Source organism: Aquarana catesbeiana, linkage group LG04, assembly GCF_042186555.1.
Source record: "Aquarana catesbeiana isolate 2022-GZ linkage group LG04, ASM4218655v1, whole genome shotgun sequence".
NCBI lineage: Eukaryota > Metazoa > Chordata > Amphibia > Anura > Ranidae > Aquarana > Aquarana catesbeiana.
The window spans coordinates 413,604,638-413,622,329 of NC_133327.1; the positions used below are offsets into that span (position 1 = coordinate 413,604,638).

The window sequence follows — 17,692 nt, forward strand, 5'->3', positions numbered from 1 at the left end:
GAAATTAGGGAACATTTGTCTTTATGATAAAAGTATAACATTGTAACAATATAGTCATTACATGACTGAAAACATTCCAGGAAACTTATCAGGTATTTGCACACTTACAATTAGGATAATGTAACACATCTGCATTATGAACACTAGAAGTAAGTCAACACAACAATAAATAGAGATATTGAACATCATCACCCAACGTTTGTAATGACTATGGGCCACCAAAAGCCTCAGCAGACACATTTTGTGGTTTGCAACTCTGGGACTAGAAGGATAGCAGCCAGTTTTAATGTTTTGGTCAATACACAATGTTTCTCCTGAGATAAGAGCACCACCAAGGATATGTAGTGTGTGCCCTGTCATGCACATACATACAGCTACCATTTGCTGTTTATGAGATATGTGTGGTTCGTTTCGTTCCGAACTGAAATTCGGACGGATTTTCATTTTTTGGAAATTCGGATGTATCCGAATTTCCAAATTACAAAAGTACCATATTTAAATGATTCCGAAATAATGAAAAAAAAATTTCGCCAAAAATTCTAATTCAAATTTAAACGTTTTCAAATTCGAATCGTTTTCCAATTTCCGAAGAGAATAAAATAGAATAGAAAACAAAGCAATAGAATAGAAAAAAAATAATAGACTACAAAAGAATATAACAGAAAATAAAAGAATAGACTATAAGAGTAAAAGAGAATAGAAAATAAAAACATAATAGACTAGAATATAATAGCAACAAATAGATTAACATAGAAAGAATATAACCATCTAATGAAATTCAAATTTCAAATAGAATAAATTTGAATTTGAAAAGAAAATAATAGAATATAAATAAAAAATAAAACAATATAATAGAAAAGAATAGAATAGAACCAACAAAAAAAGAATATAAGTAAAAAAAATAGAATAGAATAGAAAGAATATAACCATTTCAAATAGAATCAGTTTAATTTAAATAGAATAGAAAAGAGTAGTTTAGAATAGGAAGATGGTTATATTCATTGTATTCTATTGTTTTTTTCTATACTATTGTGTTATTTTCTATTCTATTCTACTCTATTCTTTTCAATTCAAATTCAAATTGATTCTAAGCTTGGAAAAAGGTTATATTATTTCTGTTCTATTTTTTTTTATTCAATTCTATATGAATTTCAGAACAAGGTTATAATCTATTTTATTTATTTATTTTTATTCTATTCTATTCCCTTCTATTCTATTCCATTCTATTCTGTTCTTTTATTTTCTATCCTATTTTGTTCTGTTTTAAACTATTATATTCTTTTATTTTCTGTTATATTCTTTTCTATTCTACTCTATTCCTTTATTTTCTTATTTTCTTCTTATTTTCTATTTTATTGTCTTTGGAAATTGGAAAACTTTTTGAATTTAAAGACTATTCGAAATTGATTTGAAAACACTTTGAATCGATCTGAATTAGAATACGAATAAATAAAACAAATTCCGAAAACAAATTGAACTAAACAAATTTATTTAAATAACGTATCTGAAACTAAACAAAATGTTTTCATTCTGCACATGTCTACTGTTTATGTCCTGCAACCACTTACGTTCAAGCATTAGGCTCAATTCACTTTGGAACAATAGTTACCTGGCTTAACAATTGTTGTTTTTCGGTAAACAGAAATGAAGATGCTTAAAATAATGATCGCTATGACAAATATACAAAAAATTGTTAACAGTTATGTAAATATCTGTATAATAGCATGGTTCACTTTTTGCAAGGGAAATAGTCATACTTACATATCTCCCAAATATTAAGGAGCTTAAAAAATTAAACAAAGCAAAACATCCAAATATTAAGCCGATTACTGTGTTACTAAGCCCTTTCTTCACAGCCTATTAAAAAAAAAAAAAAAGAAGAAATTATAACATTTAAATATACTGTACACCTTTCTACATTTTTTGAACAAATTTTTTAGAAAAATCTGATAATGTAAAGCTGAGAACACACATGTACGAGCATGACTGATCCAACCATCTTGCAAGGTCTGACATAGGCGACCCAATGTGCTGTCTGATTAATTGATATTGGGGGCTGCCACGAAAAATGTTTAATTTGCTGGGAGAATGACTGTGGATAAATTTATACATAAATATACTGTACACTGATATATAAATGTAACAACTTCAAAACTATCTATAATTGAATTCCTGTGCTATGGAGTCTAGGTTATTGTGTTCCACTGTAATCTAGATTTTACAGATGAGGCTGGTAACAATGTTCATATCGCTGGTACTGGCACCGTATGTCTGTTATGTAATGTCCAAAATCACAACTTCACATTTCTGAAGTCCTTAGAGTTTTCAAATAAAAAATTAAAGTTACGTACCGGTAACGTCTTTTCCTGTAGTCTTTCAGGACAGCCACAATAGAGAGATAGTCTCCTCCCCTTCCTCTGGAAACACTGCGCCAGCCCATAAAATCTCTCCTCCCCTGCCAGACCTCAGTTCTTTCAAGAGTACCTCCGGCCAGCTGGGGAGACACAAGAACACATTAATAACATACCAATCAATATCATTACCATATTGCGTTCTGGTCTTTAATAAGACCCCCCCAAGCTTAGGGTGGGTAACTAGGGCTGTCCTGAAAGACTACAGGAAAAGACGTTACCGGTACGTAACTTTAATTTTCCCTTTCCGTCATTTCAGGACAGCCACAATAGAGAGGATAATCGAGCACTTACCAATTAGGGTGGGACTACAGCTTGCAGAACTTTTCGCCCAAAAGCCTGCTCACCTGCCGCCACCAGGTCCACTCTGTAATGTCTAACGAAAGTGGAGTAGCTGGACCATGTCGCTGCCTTGCATATTTGCTCTGGCGTTGCTCCAGCCTTCTCTGCCTGGGAAGTTGCCACTGCTCTGATGGAGTGTGCCTTTATGCCTCTAGGGACCTCCTTCCCTGCTAAAGAATATGCCTGCCCAATAGCTAATCTAAGCCACCTGGCAATCGTGCGTCGGGACGCTCTGAGACCCTTTCTGGCCCCAGAAAGTAAAATAAATAGAGAATCAGACTTCCTTATTGTTTTAGTCATCTCTAGGTATTGTAGGATACACCTCCTTACATCTAAAAAATGAAATTTTAGTTCCCTTTCACCTGAAGGATTGGGACAAAACGAGGGTAGGACTATTTCCTGGCTTCTATGAAAGCCTGACGCCACCTTAGGCAAAAAAGCTGGATCAGTCTTAAGGACTATCCTGTCTGGCAAAATAACACAAAAAGGAGGTCTAATTGATAACGCCTCAATTTCGCTGACCCTCCTGGCAGTTGTCACTGCAACTAAAAATACTGTTTTTAGGGTAAGTTCCCTTAACAGGCACTTGTCCAATGGCTCAAAGGGACTTCCCGTAAGGCTCTGTAAAACCAGAGATAGGTCCCACCCGGGAAAGGGAGGACCCCTGGTAGGTCTCTGTCTTGACAGTGCCTTAAAGAATCTGACCACCCATGGATTGGTAGCCAGAGACTTCTCCAGATAAGCACTGAGTGCTGAAACCTGACTTTTAAGGGTACCTACAGATAAACCCTTGTCCGCTCCACACTGCAGAAATTCCAACGCAGCTACGGGACTCTGCACCGAGAAGGAGTTTTCTATGCACCATTTGTTGAAAAGGAGCCAGACCTTTTTGTAAATCTTACGGGTCTCCTTTTTCCTACTGTTGAGGAGGGTAGAGATCAAGCTCTCTGAAAACCCCTTGGATCTTAATATACCCTCCTCAGTAGCCAGGCCGCTAATTTCCACTGCTGCACCTGTGGGCAGAGGACTGGACCCTGCGACAGAAGATCCTTTCGAGGTGGAAGGAAAAGGGGAGGTTCCGCTGCTAACTGACTGAGGATTGAAAACCATGCCCTTTTCGGCCAATGTGGAGCTACCAGAATAAGAGAGGTGCTCTCTAATTGAAACTTCCTCAGAACCGCCGGTAATAGTACCGGAGGAGGGAAGGCATAACATGTCCTGAAATGCCAATTCTGAGATAATGCGTCCACCCCCAGTGCTCCTTCCCCTGCGTTTAGGGAGAAAAAACAGGGGGTTTTCGCGTTGTCTTTTGAAGCGAAAAGATCCACTTCCGGGGGTCCCCATTTCTCGGATATGAGATTGAAAACCTCCTGGTTGAGGGCCCAATCTCCTTCCTTTAGACTCCTCCGGCTGAGAAAATCTGCGATTATATTCCTCTCCCCTCTCAGAAAAACCGCTGAGAGTGAGAGAGTGTTGGACTCGGCCCAGCTTAGAATGTCTTCTGCTAGGGCCAGCAGACTTCCGCTCCTGGTGCCTCCCTGCTTGTTTATATAGGCCACGGTGGATGAGTTGTCCGACCGTACCTGTACATGGTGGCCCTGGAGTTCCTTTTTGAAGAATCTGAGGGCTAGGCCTACTGCCCTCAGCTCTTTCCAGTTGGAAGACCTCTGCAGCTCGTCGCCCTTCCATGTGCCCTGCGCTAGAAGGGATCCTAGATGTGCCCCCCAGCCCTTGCCACTTGCATCCGTGGTTACGATCTGCGGGACTGGGATGAGCCACAGACGTCCCTGTGACAAGTTCACTTCCTTCCTCCACCACCAAAGAGATCTCTTTATTTGATGGGGAACCTGTACTAAGGTGTCTAGATCCCTCTGACTGTGGTCCCATACTCTTAGTACATATGATTGTAGGGGGCGAAAATGTAATCCTGCCCACTGCACTGCTGGAAGAGTAGAAGTTAGAAGGCCTAATGTAGACATTATGGACCTCTTGGACACCAGATGGTTGCACTGGAGGGAGAAAACTGCTCTGTCCACTTTTAGAATTTTTTCCCCTGGAAGAAAAACTCTCAAGAGCGTAGTGTCCAGCAGGTACCCCAGGTACACAATGCGCTGTGAGGGAATGAGACTGGACTTTTCTAAGTTCAGCAGCCACCCCAAACCTGTTAGAGCCCTCTTGGTTAGATCGAGGTCCCTGATCAACTGTTCTGGGGATACTGCAAAAAGAAGCAGGTCGTCCAGATAGGCTATAACTGATACCCCCTGGAGTCGCAGGAAGGCCAACGCCTCTGCCAGTACCTTTGTGAATATGCGGGGCGAGGAGGATAGCCCGAAGGGCAGTGCTTGAAACTGCAGATGCAGTATTGTGCCCTGCAGGTCTACTGCTAAACGGAGGAACCTCTGGGAGGTTTCTGCGATAGGGACGTGTAAATATGCGTCTCTGAGATCCAGAGACACCATATAACAGTTGTGTGGTAACAGGGCCCTTACCGTAAAGATTGACTCCATGCGGAATCTTTTGTAGCAAATTGACCTGTTTAAGGGTTTTAAATTCAGAATCAATCTGAATTTTCCCGAGGGCTTTTTCACCACAAATACGTGGGAATAGAACCCCTCTCCTTCCTGCCCCCTTGGTACTCTGTGAACTACGTTCTGAATCTCCAGTTCCTTCAGGGCGTCCACCAAAGCTTCGGCCTTTGCTGTGCAGCTGGGAAGCTTCGTAACAAGGAACCTTTGCGGGGGTGGCCTTGAGAATTCCAAGAGATACCCCCTTCTTATGACCCCCAGGATGAATCGATTGGGTGAGAGGGTCTCCCACTGTGGAAGGAAGGCCCCCAGTCTTCCTCCCACCGTCCCTAGAGAGTCATTGATCTTTACGGGCCTTCTCAGGAGGGCGAAAAATCGCCCCTCCTCTGCCCTTGCCTCTTTGGCCCCAAGTTTTCTTCCCTTGCTTGGGAGATTCCTTGCCTTTTTTCGGACGAAACCCCTTTCTCGTCTGAGCTGGGGCTTTCCTCTTAGGCGGAAAGGACTTCTTTTTGTCCGCTGTACGGTCTAAGACCGTCTCTAAACCAGGGCCAAAGAGTAGATCACCTGTCAGGGGTATCCCGCACAATTTGACCTTGGAGGCGGTGTCCCCCGGCCAAGTTTTGAGCCAGAGCGCTCTTCTGGCCGAATTCGCCAGCGCCGCTGATCTGGCCGACATACGGACTGACTCTGCTGAGGCGTCTGCAATGTATGCGATTCCTCGCAGAATCGTGGGGAACGAGGCTAGGATAGTCTCCTTGGCTGTGCCAGCTTCAATGTGCTCCTGAATCTGGAAAAGCCAGTGCTCTAAATTGCGGGCTACGACCGTAACAGCCATTTCTGGCTTTAAGTTACCCACAGTTGAGTCCCACGTCTTTTTTAGAAGTGAGTCTATCCTTTTGTCCATGACATCCGACAAAGCCCCCATATCCTCGAATGCCAGGTCTGTGTGTCTAGAGACCTGAGAGAAGGCGGCATCCAACTTGGGATTTTTATTCCAAATGGACGCTGGATCCTCTGAAAATGGAAACCTTCTTTTAAGGGAGCTAGAAAAAAAGGGTTTCCTCTCAGGATCCTGCCACTCCTTCTTAATCGTCTCCACCAGAACTTCATGTACTGGAAAAACTTTTTCTTTTTTGATCTCCCAAGCCCTTATACATAAGGTCATGGAGAGATAGGGGTTTTTTATCCTCGTGAATCCCGAGGGTTGTATATATTGCCCCCAAGAGATCTTCCACCTCATCCAGGGACAATTTATACCTGGAGATTTTCCTGGACTCCCCGTCCTGGTCCTCCCCTTCTGATTCCTCATGGGAATCAGACGTGCCACTGTCCGGTTGCCTCCGCTCCACCCCGGAAGGGCCTGACATCTCCTCTGCCATAACTAAATTGGTAGATCTGGCAGGTGCAGAGCCCTGAGCATGAGGCGGGGTTGTGTCCTGCTGAATGGGTTTAGAGGGAAGCTTGAACGTCTCAAACAAGGTTTTAAAGGATGAAAAGGTGGATGACAGCTCTTTCACAGAAGCTGCCAACCCAGACTGCTGTTCAGATTCCCTTTCCTTAACCAGGGAGTCTATGCACTCTTTACACAAAACCTTAGTCCATGCTTCCCCTAAACTGTCTCTACAAGAGGCACACTTCCTTTTAGAGACATGAGTGGACTTTGTTTTTTCTGTAGATTTCTGAAAATACATACAAAAAAAACACATATTACTTTCAGCAAGTTTAAGTGGAAACAACCCTGGGGGTGTACCAGATCCACCTTAAGGGAACTGCGCTCACCCCCCCACCCCCTGACCACCCAGGGGGACTGCCCTCCCTCTAAGTAAGGAACCATACATGAGGGAGAGCAAACCTTAGATAGAGAGGACCCCTCCCCAGGGAACTCTTACCTTTGGAAGGCTGGAGACAGCGTCCGTATGAGCTGCAGCATCTGCCTCAGACATGACTGCAGGTGGTTGCCTGTGTAGAGTCTCACACTGTGTACATGTGAAGCGACTCACTCCAGCCTGAGCCCGGCCCCCTATCAGCCCCGCGACCCGGAACCGGAAGTCGCGGGTCAAAGGGAAAGCGTCCGCCCCCCCGCCGGAAATGACGTCACCCGTCGTCCGGCCCGCTGGTTCCAAACTTTTTGCGGCCTGTATAGATACAGGGGAGAGCGGACTGTCTCCATGCTGCGGCCCTGTGGACGCGATAGGGGTCCCCCACGACCTGATGCCGCGCTCGGCAAGGAAGGGGTGGCTTCAGCTGCGGTATGTACCGCCACTCTTCATCCTGGAAGCCCCTGCTTCCCTAGGGATGATTTTTTAGAAAGAGGCCACAGTCTCCCTGACTGCACCCGGCCTGGTTCCTCTGCACAGTGTCTCCCCACCGGAGGAAACACTAATAACTGAGGTCTGGCAGGGGAGGAGAGATTTTATGGGCTGGCGCAGTGTTTCCAGAGGAAGGGGAGGAGACTATCTCTCTATTGTGGCTGTCCTGAAATGACGGAAAGGGAAAAATTGTCAGTTCGAGACAAGTTATATATATTTATTTAACACATACAAAAACATACCTCCCAACTTTTGAACTTCAGAATGAGGGACACTCAAAAAGAATGAAGAGCTTCCATTACAAATGGATTTTGCATGAACTATGGAAGTGTGCGTTACACAAAGTGCAGAAGGATTCAGGAGTCCATTACACACAGAGTTCCGGAATGCGTTACGTGCAGAGTGAAGGGCTCAGGAATGCATTATATACAGAGTGCAGGGTTCAGGAGTACACTATGCACACAATGCAGAGATCATGAGTTGTGTGCTAGGTACACAATGCAGAGATTAGGAGTGCACCATGTACACAGTGGAGGGATCAGGAGGGCACTTCATACTTAGTGGAGGGATCAGTAGGGCACTACATGCACAGTGGAGGGATCAGGCGTGCACTACGTACACAGTGGAGGGATCAGGCATGCACTACATACACAGTGGAGGGATCAGGCGTACACTACATACGCAGTGGAGGGATCAGGCGTGCACTACGTACACAGTGGAGGAATCAGGAGGGCACTGCGTACACAGTGGAGGGATCAGGAGGGCACTGCGTACACAGTGGAGGGATCAGGGGGGCACTGCATACACAGTGGAGGGATCAGGAGGGCACTGCGTACACAGTGGAGGGATCAGGAGGGCACTGCGTACACAGTGGAGGGATCAGGAGGGCACTACATATACAGAGGAGGGATCAGTCGTGCGCTACGTACACAGGGGAGGGATCAGGAGGGCACTGCGTACACAGTGGCGGGATCAGGAGGGCACTGCGTACACAGTGGCGGGATCAGGGGGGGCACTGCGTACACAGTGGAAGGATCAGGAGGGCACTACATTCAAGAGCCCTTGGTACTAAAGTGTGGTAAACATAAAAAACAAACGAATACAGCGCTGATAAAATAAACCATGAAAAAACTAAATATAAAGTGCTGCGTGCTGGCAATAAATGTGAATGTTGATGATAGTAGGTGCAATATACAAATCAACTGGTAATTGCCAATATACTACATAACTAGTGCAGTTTGAAAAATAATAATAAACGCAATTATTAATTACTGAAACACAAATACCATGAGTGATGAATAATGGCAAGTAGTGGGTGCAATATACAAATCAGCCGCTAATTACCAAAATCCCATATAGGTGAAATACAAATTGCAATAAAATATAAATATAAATAAAGCCGTTGGTGCTACCCAATTGCTGGAAAGGTGAAAAATAAATATACTACCACAATAAAAATAATTATATACTTTCAAATAATCCCCAAAAAATACCACCAACTGGGCTATCACAGTTGAAATAATAACTGCTTGCAAATAGTCCCAAAGTAAATACCACCAGCTGGGCTGGTCCCAAGGCTCTTAGACAGACAGCTTTACCGGAACACAGACAACGACTCTTCAGCCTGTACTGTCAGACAATCCCCATAGGTATTTGCAAAGCGGTACCTCTGGCGTGGATAAGTAGATGAAATAGCTGGTGTTCAAATTATAAAGGCCATAAGCTTGCAGATGTCCACCCAAAGATAAAGAAAAAGGTAATATGGTGAAGTATTGCGGAGCTATAGGATCACTTGCGCTACAAAGCGCTACTCACAAATCCTCGGTTGCAATCAGGCATGTCAGAGAGCTTCCGCAATCGCCGCTAGTAGCGTGCGTTCCACGGAGCCAGGAAGAAAACGTCACTTGGTTAGGCGTCAGCCGGATGTTACATCGACGCGTTTCGCCCCTCCCCCAGGGCGTCATCAAAGGACTCCTTAGGAGTCCTTTGATTTTCTCCCTGTCAGAGTCTCTGTAAGTACCATATGACTTGAGCTGGCAGAAAGGAATACAATCTGTCTGTGTTCTGTATGCCCCACAGACAATCTTTATCACAAGTCTTGCTCGTGTCAGTATACAAGCCTGGAGGGATTGGATGAACGATTTTGTTCTCTGGAGCTCCATGCTGGCAGCAGTGCAGGGTAACACAACTCACTGTTTGTCAGTGCTGGGGCTCAGGAATCTGTCTGGTTCTTACACTGTGTCCCCATAGCAGGCTGTGTTCTCTCCTCTCTCTCCCCCTTCAATGCAGCTGCCGACATCTCCTCTTCTTAGAGGTCAAAGAAGGCGGGACGGGTACAGTGCTTCCCATTGGCTGATGAGGCAGAAGAGAGATTGTATATCAATCCCCCTCTGAAATCTTCTTGCCGGGTCTAAGTAAAGATCATTGGCTTATGCGGCTAGGCTGCTGTATCCCACCACAAGAAAAAAAAAGGACTCCTTAGGAGTCCTTTGATGACGCCCTGGGGGAGGGGCGAAACGCGTCGACGTAACATCCGGCTGACTCCTTAGGAGTCCTTTGATGACGCCCTGGGGGAGGGGCGAAACGCGTCAAAGTAACATCCGGCTGACGCCTAACCAAGTGACGTTTTCTTCCTGGCTCCGTGGAACGCATGCTACTAGCGGCAATCGCGGAAGCTCTCTGACATGCCTGATTGCAATTGGGTAGCACCAATGGCTTTATTTATATTTATATTTTTTGCAATTTGTATTTCACCTATATGGGATTTTGGTAATTAGCGGCTGATTTGTATATTGCACCCACTACTTGCCATTATTCATCACTCATGGTATTTGTGTTTCAGTAATTAATAATTACGTTTATTATTATTTTTCAAACTGCACTAGTTATGTAGTATATTGGCAACTACCAGTTGATTTGTATATTGCACCTACTATCATCAACATTCACATTTATTGCCAGCACGCAGCACTTTATATTTAGTTTTTTCATGGTTTATTTTATCAGCGATGTATTCGTTTGTTTTTTATTTTTCAAGTATCAGTACTTTTTTACAGCAGCGATAATATTTATTTAGTTTGTTTGTCGCTAGCGCTGCTTCTTTCACATAATATTTGTGGTAAACATAAGTTAGTAGAATGCTACCAGACATTATCCTGTCATTTTTCAATACATTCTTCTTGTATTGTGACACCAGCAACATTTATGTTAAAGATGATGGATAGACAGAACACTCAGACATCCCAGATTATTTTCTCCCTGTCAGAGTCTCTGTAAGTACCATATGACTTGAGCTGGCAGAAAGGAATACAATCTGTCTGTGTTCTGTATGCCCCACAGACAATCTTTATCACAAGTCTTGCTCGTGTCAGTATACAAGCCTGGAGGGATTGGATGAACGATTTTGTTCTCTGGAGCTCCATGCTGGCAGCAGTGCAGGGTAACACAACTCACTGTTTGTCAGTGCTGGGGCTCAGGAATCTGTCTGGTTCTTACACTGTGTCCCCATAGCAGGCTGTGTTCTCTCCTCTCTCTCCCCCTTCAATGCAGCTGCCGACATCTCCTCTTCTTAGAGGTCAAAGAAGGCGGGACGGGTACAGTGCTTCCCATTGGCTGATGAGGCAGAAGAGAGATTGTATATCAATCCCCCTCTGAAATCTTCTTGCCGGGTCTAAGTAAAGATCATTGGCTTATGCGGCTAGGCTGCTGTATCCCACCACAAGAAAAAAAAAATAGTCCCCAGTAACATCTGCAAATACTAACGTACATTTTGGGGGTGCTTAAAGAATTTTTGAGGGACCTTGAAGTACAAATGCCTCTCTCCCTATGCAGTGGTTGCTTGACAGAGGGGGCGGGTCTGGGTAGCAGTCTCGCCCACACCCAACATCACAGCTCAGATCTGACAGCTGCAGTCTCTCATGGGGGTTACACAGTGCACACCCAGCTTTCTTGTCCACCAATCCCTGGCTGTTCTGAATGTGCACACTGCTGCAGGTCCTATTGAGCTAGAAGGAAACATTTTCACAAAAGAATAATGCGGGACAAAGCCCCGGGACAGCGGGACAAACTTGTAAATGCGGGAAAGTCCCGCCCAATCTAGGACTGTTGGTGGGTATGCAAAAAGTCTCTCATTCTTTAAGCAATACAAGTCAACTTATATATAGTTTCATATTCTCAAACTAACTCAAATAGTTTGATAAAGCTAGGTTTACATTTATACCAAAGTGGTTAAATAATATTAGACAGAAATGATCATTGCTGGACAAAATGCTCCGGGCACCCTACAGAGCCGGCCACATGTCTGAAGGTCTATGCACTTGGTCACATGATTTCTACTGAAGGGAAATATCAGACACTAAGCTCTGATCTTTCTCATTTTTTCTTTTACGTTGCAGGGTCTTTAAAGAAGAATTCCAAGTATGGATATATTTACATTGTTACATTGGTCCAGTGTAGGTATGTATATACCATACCCGTGGAATCCCTCTAGAATCTGGAAATCGCTATAATAGCAGTGTCTACACCAGTAATCTCCACTAGCTACTGAGCACCGTGCTGCATTGTAAACAGAGAAGGTCGTTGGCACAGCATGGAAGCCATTCAGAAATCAGTTTGTATTTTCTCAATGAATGCAAAGAGTTTTCTGATTGGATGAGGTGGAGTGGTGATGTCCCACTCTCTGCCTCATCCCATCAAAGCACGCTTTGCATTCATTCACAATGCAGTGGGGCAGCCACTAGGGATGCAAAAACTAGTGGAGGAGATCACTATGGTAGCGGGGTGATTACAGTGATTTCCAGCTTCTAGAAGAATCCCACAGGTATGGTGTATATGCATAATTACATTGGTCCAAGCTGGACCAATGTAAATATGTAAACAAAAAAAAATCCATACCTGTAATTATTCTTTAATGTTTGATCCTTCTTCAAGCATGCTGAAAATAGCTTGCACCACCCAAGACAGAGTGTGAAATTATCAGCTAAGCATTTTCTATTTGAAAGTCCATCAAAAATTATTTATGTGTGTTTATTCAATTATTATTGCAACAGATGTCTGACTCCACATCAAAGGGTGATGTTCAGCAGAGTTAAGCTGGCCATACATGGATTGAAATTTGACCAGTTTAGCAGGGACCAGCAGAATTTCGATCCGTGTATGGGCAGGGAAGTTGTACAGAAGTCGATCTACTGATTGATGTTTGTACAACCACCCTGTCAGATTTTTCCCACTTGGTCAGTGCTGCAGGCTTTAGCTTGCAATGCTGATTAGTTTATTCTGACAGCGGAAAAGTCTTCCCACTGTCAGAATGCAAAGACATTTCCCCTACCCCCTCCACCAATGTATGAATGGGAGAACCAGGTGAGTTTTTTTTAATTCAACCTTCTGGCTGAATGAAAAAACTGTGTCATCCATGGGCTGCCTTAGGGTCTATACTTTGCAAAGGAGCCTTGGAGCAGCAGTGTGGCTTGACATATTTGCAATTGTATGCAACAAAAACGTATATTTGAATGCAAATTGTTCAATTTAGACTTTGTTTTTATTTTTCCTCCATGCACCTCACTTGTGTGGATGGAGGAATCTTTCATTTTTTTGGCTGAAAATAAAAACAAGACATCTATGACCAGCTTTAAAAGAGTTCTTACGAGAACAAGTACTCCATTAGAAGTCTCCCTCTTGCCATTTTAGCTAATTTTTTGTCCCAATGATAATAGTCACAGTGATGAATAGAGAGGGTAAATCTCTCCCAGCGAGGGCACAAACAACAATAAAATCTGAAAGAGATTCTAATCTTCTAATACTATTAAAAATTTTAAAAATGGGGAAATTTGCATTGAACCAACAGCAGCTTTCCACTCACTGGAAGCTTTCGTATGACACATATTACAGGGAAAAAACATGAACAGACAGTTGAGACTGAGTGTAACTGGCACACACCACTCAACTACCTTGCTTGTTTGTTTTAACTGGTATTCCCCCCCCCCCAAAAAAAAAAAATCTTTACACAACGCTATTATGAATGGGTCAAGGACCAGGTTTGTTTTTACCTCTTGAGGAAAAAATGGTCCCAAAATGGAATAACAGATCATAGAACTAAAGTTAAGTGAAGCAGTAGAAATAAGTGTCAATATCTGATTCCTTGATAGCTTTCTGATGCTGTTAGAATTATCAGGTGTACTGTCAGTAAGATCAGCCATCTTGATTATCTGAAAAGAAAAACACAAGAGTAAACAGTTTAACCATTGATCAGACATTGCAGTTATGTAGCAAGACAAAAGTTTAGGAGACATCTACCTGTCTTTATGTGTCTCAAGACTGCTCAGACTTGACATACACCATCCCCAACAGTGACAGCAACACAGAATATAAGAAGCCTTCCTGTGTCTCATAAAAGAGGGAGCAATCAAGCCACTTACAAAACGTTTTGAAGTTCACACATAGTCCAGCCACTGCAAGTGATGTCCAAAGTGAGGACTATCACTTGTATATATCAGATTGTCTATAGAAAGTATAAAAGGGATTATACAAAGAGTCACATTATATTCCATAACTGCATTGTGATGACATTAAGATTAAGAGGTTAAACCAGTGGCGCCGCTAGGGGGTGGCTATTGGGGCTATAGCCCTGAATCTGGGGCCCATAGCCACAAGTCTAGGGTTGCCACCTGTCCGCTTGAGTGTGGTAGGATAGCTGGAGAGAAGAGTGTGTGTTCTCCTTCCTCCAGCCTTCAAGGAGACCAGAAGACTAGGAGGTGGGCAGAGCACAACACTCTGCAGGGAGACCAGAGGGTTAGGATGTGGGCAGAACACAGCACCCAGCAGGGATACCAGAGGTTTAGGATGTGGGCAGAACACAGCACCCAGCAGAGAGACCAGAGGGTTAGGATGTGGGTAGAACACAGCACCCAGCAGAGAGACCAGAGGGTTAGAATGTGGGCGGAACACAGCACCCAGCAGAGAAACCAGAGGGTTAGGATGCAGACAGAACACAGCGCCCAGCAAGGACACCTGATGACTAGGATGAAGGGACACTTGATGTAAGGAGGGGCTCTCTGGGGACCCTAATGTAAAGGGGGATTCTCCGAGGACCCTGATGTAAGGAAGGGCTCTCTGGAGACCCTGATGTAAGTAGGGAGGCTCTCTGGGGACCCACTCAATCAATAATAACAAACCATGGGATCCGCACTCAGATATGTGTATGCCCGCCCAAGCGTATGACTTTCTTTACTTCGCTGCTATGGGCTCTAGCCCCAGATCTTTTGTAGACCTAGCAATGCCCCTGGTTTAAACTATTTTAGGAGATGCCATACTTGCATCTCCTGCTCAAATGTCTTTTGGAAACGGTCTGAAAAAACCTTAGCCGGCACAAGCCAGGAGTAAAGCTGCAACACAGGTATGGGGCTGTAGGAGACAGTCTACACAAGTGTGGCATCCAGTACCATGCAAGAGGAGAATCTACACAGCTAAAAAACAGAAAAGTGTATGAGAAGTGTAGCGCTACCCACCGCAGGAGCGGCTATCGAATATGGGTTTCTCCCACCCTGCACAGCCAAGCACATAAAACTCACTCTGGAGACAAGAAGCAGTCCTTGCAGCTTTGTTTTTTTTTATTTAGGGAGATTAAACTTTGAAGGGGAAGGGTTGCTATGAGATGCCCACTTGATCAGAAAAGAAATCTTCAGGGACACAAACTATATACACTTCTCTTCTACCTCCAGCACCAATTTGCTTGTAGAACTACATCTCCCAGGACCAGCTAGCACTGCCAGTTTGATCTAACTCAATCTCAGTCAGATCCAAGTGAATTCCCTTTGCAGGCAGGGACCATGGGCACCTTTGGTAGTGTAGCAAAAAAAAAAAGAGAGGTATTTGGTGCTAGCTCTCCTATTCCTGTGGCTACTGCTCTCAGTATCACCTCTTCAGGCACTGCCAGCCCACCTGGCTGTAGCTGCCCCTTTCACTAGCCCTCCTGGCTACTTCTCCACAGTCCTCCCATACTGACTCTGCATCAATCCCAAACTACTTGTACCCAGTCGCTTCAGGCACGCCTCTCAGTCTTCTGATCGTCTTCCTCCCTGAAGATTTTCCCGGTAGTGTTCTCCCACTGTCCTCTGCTTGCTCCCGTGCCTCCTGGTCAGGATCCCCCTGTGTGTCATAAGGAGAGGTTCATTCTGCACCCAAGCCCAGGCCTGAGCTCACCCCCCCCCCCCCAAGACTGGCGAGCTACTCTCAAAGGTCTCAGACAGGCTAACATTCCATCTCCATCTTCTACCCAAACTCCGCACTGCCCCCGCTGGGCTGACCCAGAGTATTTGAGGGGGCCTGCCCCCCATCAACCCATCTGTTGGGGATTGGCCAGGGCCCTCGGAATACTCCAGCCAGCTCCTCCTCTACCCCTCCCAGCTGCTTCTGGAATCTTCTCCAGGTTTACAGCAAGCAGGGAGGAGTCAGGGAGGAGTCACCAGAGATGCTGCTGCTGAGTCATCCAGCCCTCCATGTGTCACCTGACCCAGAAAAACACACAGGCTTGGCTGCCAGCCAAGCCTGAATTTACCTACACTTAAATATCTAAATCCTAACATTAGCACTCTAGCCACACTAGGGGGTGCTACAGAAGTTTTTCTGGGCTACCCGATACCAGAGATCAAACATCAGCAGGGCAGACATTGTGTTGCTGCAGTCCCTTCCTTAAAAGGGGTTGTTAAAGGCAGAAGGTTTTTTTTTTATCTTAATGCATAGCATTAAGTTAAAAAAGCCTTCTGTGTGCAGCAGCCCCCCTCAGTCCCCTTAATGCCTAGCTGAGCCCCAACTCTGTCTACGAGTATCTCGGCCATCTGAGACTCTGCCTCCTGATTGGCTGAGACAAAGCAGTGGCACCATTGGCTCCCGCTGCTGTCAGTCAGCAAATCAGGAGAGGGAGAGGGGGGTGGGACCGGGGCTCTGTGTCTGAATGGACACGCGGAGCTGTGACTCAGCTTGGGTGCCCCCATAGCACGCTGCTTGCTGTGGGGGCACTCAACAAGAGGGAGGGGCCAGTAGCACAGAAGAGGGACCCGAGAAGAGGAGAATCTGGGCTGCTCTGTGCAAATCCACTGCACAGAGAAGGTAAGTATGACATGTTTGTTTTTTGTAGAAGAGAAACAAGACTTTACAATCACTTTAATCCTTGCCACTTGGGCATCTTACTTACAGAAGTAAGCTCTTCTACACTATTAGCCAAATGAACTCAAAAGCCTCGTACACACGATCGGACTTTCCGACAACAAAACGGTGGAATTTTGTCCGAAGGGCGTTGTCTCAAACTTGTCTTGCATACACATGGTCACACAATTGTTGGCCAACAATTACGAATGTAGTGACGTACTAGACGTACAATGTGGTTTTCCAGCTCTTTAGCGCCACCCTTTGGGCTCCTTCTGCTAACTTTGTGTTAGTAGAAGTTTGGTGAGTGTTGATTCGCGCTTTTCTTTTCTTTTTTTAATTCTTTATTTATATAAAGGGTGGTAGAGAATACATAATTTGTAAAAAATTGTGCACTTGCAATAAATGACATATATCAATAGTCAAAAATAGAAGACATAAATGAAGTAAACATAAAATTATGTCACAAAACCACACAGTAAAATGACATACTTAAAAATATAAATTGAATTAAATGAATAATTAATTAAGAAAGCATTCAAATTCATAAAATGCTAAAAGAACTACAATAATATGTGCAAAAAATTAGTGGTAAAGTCCAATCCATATGAAAAAGTAAAGAAGTAATTGAAAATCGCATAAAGAATAATCAAAATTGCACAGGAAAAAACGCATATCCACAGTTCATTCAATGCAGCCCCTATGAGTGGGGAAAGATGAAAGGAACGTGAAGAGACTTCCAGCCACCGGTGAATCCAAGGGATAGTATAGATGTACCCTTTACCGGATAAGTTGGACCTCCTAATTAGCAAGGTCATACAGGCATGCAGATATGGCCCTCTGCGGGGACATGAGGAAAGCAGGTCCGGATCAGCCAATCCTATATCGCATTCAGCAAAAAGCGTTTCCAGTATGTCAGCCTAAAGGGAGGCACTCGCTCGTCCCAAGGGCCGTAAAGGAGAAAAAA

The 17,692-nt window shown here is 44.3% G+C and overlaps 1 protein-coding gene across 1 annotated transcript in view; it reads right to left on the minus strand.

The window, feature by feature from the left end:
• The window catches only part of SLC18B1 (solute carrier family 18 member B1), an 89,579-nt gene extending 75,789 nt beyond the window's left edge, over window positions 1-13,790 (minus strand). The window contains exons 1-2 of the mRNA XM_073627298.1: window positions 13,632-13,790; window positions 1,762-1,857 (exon numbers count right to left, since the gene is read on the minus strand). Coding sequence (XP_073483399.1) covers window positions 1,762-1,857; window positions 13,632-13,781 — 246 coding nt within the window. The 5' untranslated portion in view covers window positions 13,782-13,790. The remainder of the gene's footprint in view (window positions 1-1,761; window positions 1,858-13,631) is intronic.
• Between the last annotated feature and the right edge of the window lie 3,902 nt (window positions 13,791-17,692).